Source organism: Aulonocara stuartgranti (genome assembly GCF_965226115.1).
Source record: "Aulonocara stuartgranti genome assembly, chromosome: 17".
Lineage (NCBI taxonomy): Eukaryota > Metazoa > Chordata > Actinopteri > Cichliformes > Cichlidae > Aulonocara > Aulonocara stuartgranti.
The window spans coordinates 10,240,208-10,249,977 of NC_138953.1; the positions used below are offsets into that span (position 1 = coordinate 10,240,208).

A 9,770-nucleotide genomic window follows, 5' to 3' on the forward strand; every position below is an offset into this window, starting at 1 on the left:
TTCCAGCTACACTGAGGTGAATATTTGACTAGAGTATATAAAAGGTACAATAGCTAGGTCTGTTATTTTGCCTGTCGCCTTCAGGTCGTGATGCTGAATGAAGCTTACTCCAGAGTTGAGTACCGCCTAGACAGAGAAGGGTTCGACAGCATCCCTGCACTCATCAGATACTATGTTGGCAACAGAAAACCTGTCTCACAGGTGGGTTTAGTCACTATTTTTCTTTTAATTAATCTTGCTTCAAAGTTTATTTTATACTGTTATTGTTCTGGTTGGTGGTTTTCCTCATTATAGCACATAAAAGAAAAACTTTTGGTAGTTAATAGTAAGTTGTGTTTAAGTGCTAAGAGTTTCAAGCTTGTGAGATAAATATAGTCGCAGATAAATAAAATATGTTGAGGTTTCTTTAGGTCACCTTATCTGTTCTTCCGCCCACACATTGAAGGTGGTAGGGGCCATCATCTTCCAGCCAATCAACCGGGGGCTGCCGCTGCGCTGCTTAGAGGAAAAGCACGGACTGTCGAGCAGTCACCGGGAGAGGCTGATGTCGCAGGAGAGGCGGAACCAGAAACGCCTCAGCCTCAATATTACCAACGGACACACATACGACAACACACAGGCCATGCACGACAGCACACACTGCCAGGACAATGGCATTGCCCGAGGCAGCCAGCTCAGGTTTGCACTCTAGAAACACACGCAAACACACTAATTAACACCTGAACACTGTAATTCCTCGCTGGCTCTCATAACGTGGTTGTTGTTCCACTGAGCATGTGAGATTTCTTGGATTTGATTAATATAAGCCTATTACTGCAAGTGGATAGTGGGCTACAGACCAAATACCAATCTGTCTGCTGTGTTTGAATAGTAGAGACCCACCTTTGCACAGTCTCCACCTCCACACATCGTTCTGCTTTTAAGGTTTTACTCTTTGCACTGAGCTGTTTACATTCAATCGTTCTGACTGAAGTTCGCACATACACATGTCCCATACACATCATACGTCCTCTGTAAATGAAGAGCTGTTGTCTGTGTGCAATTTCAATGCACACAGACATTAAACAGGGTTCTGTATCTATCTGAGAGAGGTCAGACCAGCTGTGAGGGGATAATAAATACAGAACACAGAGATGAACAAGAGGATATATGGACAGAGAAAAGGCTTTTTAAAAAGTCAAAGAAGGGATGAAAGGATTAGTGTTTATAACGTGATTTACTTTTTTTTGAATACTAATGGTACCTTTTTATTATTATATTGGAAATATTTGTAAGAGGTTTATCCGATGCCCATGTGTGAGTGGGATGTTTTTATCGCCCTTCCTCCTCTTTCAGGTTGAAGGATCGCTGCGGCAGCCAACCAGCAAGTCTCAATCAAGTCCAGGAGCGGCGACACCCACTCAAGGCGCACCAATCAGAAAGCTTCCTTCCTCTTGGTAAGTAAAAGCTAGGAGGTTCTGAAAAGCTGTGTGACCTTTGAGGAGAGGCTGAAAGTTTTTATTATAATTACACATCTGTATAATAAACACTCAGAGAGAGCTGAGTGTAAAAGCGAAGCTGTCGATTTACCACTCGACCCAAACTCCTCAGCTCTGGTAGAGACCGAAAGAATGAGGTCATGGACACGAGCAGCAGAAATGAACTTTCTCCAAAGGGCAGCCGTGCTCTCTGTAAGTCAGAGGTCAGCAACCTGCAGCTCACGAGCCACGGATTAGGATTACATCTCTCCAATTAACTCTAAAAAGTTTAATACATAAACTATATGTACTAATTTATGCTCTTCCAATTACATCTGTTATACACTCGCATCCACAGTCACACGTGTCTGCCGGTTGTTTTGGGGGGTTTTTCTCGCCACCGCTCCTCCACATCAAAAGGAGCCCATTGAGGTGGTTTGAGTGTCTGACAAGGATGCCTCCTAAGTGAGGTGTTTGGGGCATGTTCTGCTGGGAGGATGTCTCAGGGCAGGACGTCCAGACATGCTGCAGAGATGATAAGCTAGGGGGGTCTGGGGAGAGAGCGGTCTGGGTTTCTCTGCTTAGGCTGCTGCCTCCATGAATCGGTTAAGTGGAAGAAAATGAGATTAATAGATCTTAGTGGCTTGAAGTATTTTGAATCCTTTATTTTTCTCTGTATCTGTTGTATCTAATTTTTACAAACTGATCTAATGTATATGAGACCTCAAAAACAAAAGTGGGAATTCTAATCAACTCAGTGCCTTTTTTTAAAAATTATTTCCTTTCCTCCCCACCTCCACCTCATCTTTTCCTTTTTTTTTGTAACCTTTTTTTTAATTTATTTCTATTTACCCACTGTCTCATTATCTTCTCTTTCATCTCTTTAACTCCATCTTCTGTAATTTTGTTCCGTCTTCAGGATCCAAACCGCAGCCCCTGCAGACACCTGACTCGCTCCTTCCCAGCCCAAACTCCAAGTCGCCGGTGTTTCGGACAGGCAGCGAGCCACTGCTGAGCCCCTCTTTCCCACGGAAATCAGCAGAGCCTCTAGCAGGTATACAAATATTTTGGTGGAGAAGAACCTGCAGTATACAGATGAGTTTCTTCAGCGATCATTGCGTTTATACAGACGAATCCCTGAAGACTTTTACGTATAGTGGTTCATATAATAGAAAATGGTAAATGGCCTGTATTTGTACAGTGCTTTACTAGTCCCTAAGGACCCCAAAGCGCTTTACACATTCAGTCATTCGCCCATTCACACACATTCACACACTGGTGATGGCAAGCTACATTGTAGCCACAGCCACCCTGGGGCGCACTGACAGAGGCGAGGCTGCCGGACACTGGCGCCACCGGGCCCTCTGACCACCACCAGTAAGCAACGGGTGAAGTGTCTTGCCCAAGGACACAACGACCGAGACTGTCGAAGCCGGGGCTCGAACCAGCAACCTTCCGATTACAAGACGAACTGACAATTCTTGAGCCACGATCGCCCCTAATAGAGTCTATTAAGCCTAACAATTGCAAGACATGTGATACAAATAGGTGTTTGGCTTTATTTGTAGTATTACTGTCCTCTTTATCAGTATTAACTTTTAATCTTAACTGTAAAATAGATTAAAATAGATTTGCTTGGTCATAGTGCATAAAATGTACAGTATAGAGCAGCACTCATGCTAGACACAGAGCTACAAACAGAACAATTGAGAAAAAACTGCAATTAACAAAAGCAGCCTGAGCGCCCACAGCTCTGCCAAGACTAAAAGTTCCCTATACAGGTTGTATAAATCAAGTCCCAAAGGACAAGGATGGCCTGATCCAGGGATTGAGTTTGATATTTTGTTGAGAACATCATGATGATGTCTCCAATTTTTGTTTTGGTATGAATTTATAAAGATTAGATGCAAGATGACAAGTTTGCCCTGCGTCATAATGACGGTTTATGGACAAATCCAAAATGTACTGACTTCTAAATGTTGGTACTTTTCACCTCTTTCTTTATTTTTAATCCTGCAAACAAAACCACTTTATCACTTTGATGGAGGAAAAAATGACAAGAATAGCAATCGAGGATGAAATAAAGTAGCCTTGGTCCAGGCATCTGAACGGTATAGAAATAATGAAGCTAAACAAAGTGGCAGTTTGGACTGATTATCAGGCTAAAAATAACTGTGTGGTGCTTGCTAGGAGCCAATAAAAGCCCACGTGGGGGTTTTAAAATTAATCAGCCGTTGTGCCTTCCTAAGTATGTGGGTGTAATATAATACACTCTCCCTGGCTGCTCCTGCCATTGCTTGAATGTTAGACAATGAATTTTCCTCCTGTTCTGCTGGGGCTCTGTGCTCTAATTCACAATCTGATAATATAGCTGAAATCTGAGTGTGATGCATGCTTTTCATTGTATTTGAATTTAAATAATAATATCTTAAACATGTTAAAAAGTCAGAGGGGTTGTAATATTAGATACTTAAAAACGTTCCAAGTCTTTATATGTATAAAAGCCAAAACAGCTTTTGTGTAACTTTTACGGCACTCGTGTTCCTCCAGGCCAAGCGATCCGGGGCTCTGACAGCCAGCTGTGTCCTAAACCGCCTCCCAAACCCAGCAAGGTTCCTCTGGCTAGGCTGGCTCACTCCTCTTGTCCTCAGGCTAGAGTTCCCTCCTCCAGCTCCTCAAACCTCACAGACACCTCCTGTGTCTCTCCCAGACTGGCTGCACCTCCACAGGAGCCCAGACGTGTAGAAACCCCTGATTCTTCCTGGGCGGGTGGAGGTATCCTTTTATTTTATATATCTTTTTTAAATATATTTATGCAAAGTTATTTGATTATTATTGGATGGTAAACATCTGTTTACATCAATATTGACTTTTATTTTCAAATGCATTATAGATGGATGTGTTTGTTATTCCACAGCCACTGCAGGCCCTCCTGTTCCTCCAGTGAAGCCCCTGAAATTGCAACATCTACGGCTGCCTGCAGACTCCTGCTGCTCCTCTGGGTCTCTAGTTTCACCTGCTGATGCTGCTAAGTGTCCCAATTCAGAGACAATAACAGGACAGGGTGAAAGACTGCAGCCCAGCCCTGCAGACCTGAGGTCCTGCAGCCCTCTGGAGTGGGAATCGTCAAACTCTGCTAACCCCATCACAGAGCACAGCCGTGAAGCTCAGCTAACACTCTGCAGCTATGTGGAGAGACTGAAGAGAGAAGGGGAGATGGAGAAAGAGGAGGAGGAGGTGTCAGGAGACAGAAGCTCCTACCATCATGCTATCGCAGCCTTGGAAAACACCAGTGAAGAAGAGGATGAAGATGCAGGGAAAGACGAGGAGAAGGATAAGAGGAGGAAAAAAGAGAGGAGTAGTTTTCAGCGGCCTGTCATAGAGACGGAGTCCATGTTCAGGCCAGCAGAGTTCGACTCGCGACTTCTGCCTCTAGAAAACAAACCACTGGAGATGGCGGTTCTGAAGAGAGCAAAGGAGCTGGTGCTCAGCCACAATCACCACAGCCTAGCCAGACACCTGCTGATGGCTGACTGCCAGGTATACATACACTCTCTCTAAACCTAAATATAACAACCGTAATTTATTTTTCACATGGTTATATCCTCCTCTGCAAAGTCATTATCTTTCGTCTTCCTGATTTTTTTCTTTTTATAGACTGATTTTCTGGATGCTTTAGAGCTTTTCTTTTTTTAATTAGTTAGTTGGTCGTGACTACTATATATATATATATATATATATATATATATATATATATATATATATATATATATATATATATATATATATATATATATAAACAAAAACAAAGGAAGCTTGTTATGAAACAACTACTTAAGTAGAAAGTGAGCAGTGAAAAAGAAGGAAAATAAAAGAATATTTCTATTTTCTGTTGCCTGCGTTGTTGACTGTGAGTAGGGAAGAGGTTAAAGTGGGATTGAGCGTGTGGTGAAACTCTAACATCAGCTGTCGTCGCTCAGCGTGGAGAAAAGAATCACAATTTCTATTGAGGGCTGCAGTGAGTTTCTTTGTGTACAGGCTGTGATCAGCTGATCTGGGCTACTGCTCTGAGGTTTTCTGCCCTTTGTGGATTTACACACCTCAATTTAAGATGTAAGCAGATGTTTTATGAGTTGTCCTGTTCCATCCTCTACACTGTTTGTACTGTCTTTATATTAGACAGTATAAAGTTGGTGAAGGTGGAATTTGATGAATAAATCTCAGCATCATTAGCTTAACTTCAAATTCATCTGTGCTGTACCTGATATAATCTAACTCTGACCATGAAACACAGCCACTGTGCACCAGTCACACACTGTTCTTTACTTTTAATCCATCACAGTACAGCAAACTAACCTGTTTTTATCTTCACTACCTGCAGAGGATCTTCATCCAATTCTTAAAAAACAGTCTGCCTCAGTTTGATTAGCAGTAGTTTCGCATTATGATAAAGCGTAATGTGACATGTGCACACATAATATTTGGGTTAAAACATGAGGATTTATATTAAAGCTTTTCCAGTATATCAAATCCCACTGAGCATGCTTACCTTTACATCTAACCTGTTCTTCCTCTCCTGTCCTGTCTTATCTTTCTCCATCTCTGGGTGAGCTCTTTCTTTTCTCTCCTTGTGAAATACAGCAGCTGGACCTTTAGCTAGCAACACAATGTGCAACATACTGCACACAAGCAGTTTGTGTGCTTGCTGATGTTTGTTAAGCTGATAGAATTATTTAAAAAAGATACTCGTTTTGCTCCTCTCACTCTTCGTTCCTCCTTTGTAGCACTTGTGCACACCTGCAGTCGTTCTGGTGTCGTGCCCAAAAAGCACAAAACAAAAAAACTCACCCCAAAACACCAGCCCACTTTAATTCCCGACTATGGTACATGATTTTACCTCTTTCGTCTTTTTATACAACCTCGTGATTAATACACAAACAGAATTGTCTTTCACGTGTTACTGTTTAGGCTCAAATTGGTTTGATGGAGTGACGTAAAAAAAGGTTTGCCTCACACCTCAAAATGCATCAAACCAATAGTAACGAGCCTGTTTTGAAAATGTAAGGAGAAGAAAGTACAGATTTTTATTTAAGAGAGTAAAAATAAAAAGTTGTCAGAAAGATAAATAGTCAAGATACCTGAAAATTCTACTGAAGTACAGAAACTAAGTATTTGTACTTCATTACTTCCCACCTCTGGCAGTAACTGATGGTTTTAGAATTTAGTAAATGTACTAGTGCTGCAAAGACCCGGTATGATTCATTGTTAATAATAACATATCAGAAAGTGCTGCAAACAGCATCACCGTGCTGGGAAAATGAAAACTGACACTGACGCGTGCATTTAATCTGCAGGTAAACATGTTTACTGCTGCTGTGACACACAGATCCTCTCTGTGTGTGTGTGTGTGTGTTTGTGCACTATAGAGAATTAGATTTCCACCCTGCACCTGATGATGCTGCTGCAGAACAAAAATGATCTTCATGATGCAGAGACACAACCAAATAAAATGTTTTGCCTCATCCAAACACATGCGCTAGGCACATCCAATGAAGCAGGGTGACAAACTATAACAGAAAACTGTTCTAACAGCTACTTGTAAAATTTCTTTTCTTCCCACCAGGTTGCCAGGATACTGGGAGTGACTCCAGAGCTTAAAGGTCAAATGAGCGTGTCCTCCGGTCTGGAGCTGGTGACATTGCCGCATGGTCGTCAGCTGAGGCTGGACCTGATGGAAAGGTAAATACACTGTATTGGTTAGCTCTTTTGGGGTAGTAGCAGACACAATTCAATTCTCTTCTGTTTTGATTGTATAGAACCAAATCACAACAGCAGCCGCCTCAAGGGGCTCTATACTTTAAGATAAAGATCCTACAATAAAACAGTCAAATGACCCAGTACGAGCAAACACTTGGCGACACTGGCAAGCAAAAAGTCCCTTTTAACAGGAAGAAACCTCCAGCAGACTCAAGGAGGACAGCCATGACCAGTTCTGGGTGAGGGGAGGAAGACCGGACAAAGACGAGATGTGGGCGAGAGCCAGAGATTAATAACAACTAATGATTAATTGCAGAGAGGTGTATAAAGACATGGAGAGTGATGAACAAAGCTCAGTGCATCATGAGAAGCCCGCAGCATGACTAAGGGACTAGTTGTTAGAAGTTTGAACTGAAGCTGATATACCACCATTAAACATGGTGGTATATCAGTATATCGTACAGGGGAACCCATCGTGGAACTCGCCCCTCCAGGCAGTGAGGTCTGTAGTTAGACTACTGCACCGCTGGACGATCAGATAAGGAACAAAAGACATTGCTGTTGGGGGCTGTTTGTAATCCACCCATCTCCTCCATCTGTCTCCTAGGCACCACACCATGGCAATAGCTGTTGCTGTGGATATTCTGGGATGTACGGGTAGCGTGGAGGAGCGGGCTTCCACTTTAAATCGCCTCATTCTGGTTGCTATAGAGCTGAAGGACACGGTTGGGGACCTGTTTGCTTTCACAGCCCTGATGAAAGCTCTGGACCTGCCTCAGGTAATGAATGCCTAGCCCTAAACCCTAAGCATAACCCAATCGTAACAATGACACTAAAGCCACATTTTGAGTCTCAAAAATGCCTTCAAACTTGTGGGAACTGGATTTTGGTCCCCATAAATTTAGTAAACTTCCAATTTATGGTCCCCACAATGATATGAATAGACACACACACGAATATGACAACTAGAATCTCTCTATCATGTAAAAAAACAAAAAGGAGAGATTTAATTGTAGTTTGAAACTCTTAAAGTTGATGTTTGTTGTTGATGTAGATCAGTCGTTTGGAGGAAACATGGACGACTCTACGAAGGAATTTCACACAGACCGCTATCAGCTACGAGAAAACACTCAAGCCTTTCTACAAGAATCTGTACGAAGGCACCGGTAAGAGGACAAACACAGCCTATAGCCACTGATAACAGCTTAAATATATAATATGTATTATTTCCCAAAAAGAGAAAAGAAATTACATCAAATCATCATTTAGACTTACAGGAAGTGTGAGGCTGTGTTTTTGGGACTCTCTGAAAATGTAGCATCCAGGTTACATGGTCTCCATCTCTGTGTTAGTCAGGGCTGTATTAAGGGTATCGAGGATGTGCATGTCACTTAGAATCCAGACACCACACGACTGACTTCATAGTTTTCATCAACAACCTTTGTTTTTCCTGGTGAAAGTAAGATGATGAGCAGGTCTGGACTGGGACAAAAGATTGCCACGGCATTTTTGCTCCAGGCAGCCCACCTCACTCTCCGCTAGCAACAGCAGCCTCCTGTGACTGTGAGGGTTGTTGTTGATGCTACTGTTAACGGTACAGCAGCCCGATAACTAAGGTGTCAGCTAATTTGACACATTTTGGTGCATATGTTTTTGCTTTATTTTTATTTTTCTCTCTTAGTTTTGCCCCTAAATCTTTTCACTTTTCTTTGGCCAGCAACCAATTCTTCCACACTTAACTTTAATCTGCATGAACACACAAGGAAGGTAGGGGAAGGGCCGGTTGCCAAGTTGATCGTAGCCTGTATGACTATATCGAAAAGAACAAAATGTATATATTATAACAACAAACATGTCGTGTTCGAAGTCACTTAAATAACCTCGCTTCCCCATTTTAAAGTTCAAATTAAACTTCAGCAGGTCGCCTTGACCACGTCTACATGACTAAATGCATCAAGTTGCTGCCATGTGATTGGCTGATTAGACATTTGTGTAAAGGAGCAGTTGAACAGGTGTGCCTGATACAGTTGCTGGTGAATGTGAGAATTTGGATGATAGCATTACTGTAATTTAAAATATATATATCCTATTGTTCATAAATGAAACATCATCAAATAAATTGAGTATATTTTGTTTCGTCTTTTTAATAAAATACATGGGGTAAGTAGATCCTAAGCATTGTCTTATAAAAGGGTTACTGTTGCTATAAAAAACCCTTTTGTTCAAATTCAGCCAGTAAGGATGAACATTGCATTATTTTTTTTTTCTATATTTACAGTTTAAAAAAAGCAAAAGTCAGTGTTTATGTTTTTTATGGCGCTCATAAACTCTACTAACCTCACTCTGCTGCAGCCTCCTCTCCTCCGGTGGTCTGTGTGCCCCTCCTCCTGCCATTCCTCACGCTGATGGAGCGTCCTTCAATTGCACCTGACGGGGTGGAGCTCTGGGAGACCAGCGACCAGGGCTGTGACATCATGCTGCGCCACCTGGAGGCTGCACGCAACGTTGCACGCAATGCGCACGGCTACACTGCCAATGCACAGAAGATCTTACAAG

At 42.2% G+C, this 9,770-nt stretch overlaps 1 protein-coding gene across 6 annotated transcripts in view; it reads left to right on the top strand.

Moving 5' to 3' along the window:
* Positions 1-9,770, top strand: part of bcar3 (BCAR3 adaptor protein, NSP family member) — a 96,997-nt gene that overhangs the window by 82,723 nt on the left and 4,504 nt on the right. For all 6 annotated transcript variants that reach the window (XM_082511466.1, XM_082511467.1, XM_082511468.1 and 3 more), the window contains 10 exons: positions 85-201; positions 446-678; positions 1,336-1,436; positions 2,377-2,511; positions 4,008-4,232; positions 4,375-4,997; positions 7,081-7,196; positions 7,822-7,993; positions 8,269-8,380; positions 9,567-9,770. In XM_082511466.1, coding sequence (XP_082367592.1) covers positions 85-201; positions 446-678; positions 1,336-1,436; positions 2,377-2,511; positions 4,008-4,232; positions 4,375-4,997; positions 7,081-7,196; positions 7,822-7,993; positions 8,269-8,380; positions 9,567-9,770 — 2,038 coding nt within the window. The remainder of the gene's footprint in view (positions 1-84; positions 202-445; positions 679-1,335; positions 1,437-2,376; positions 2,512-4,007; positions 4,233-4,374; positions 4,998-7,080; positions 7,197-7,821; positions 7,994-8,268; positions 8,381-9,566) is intronic.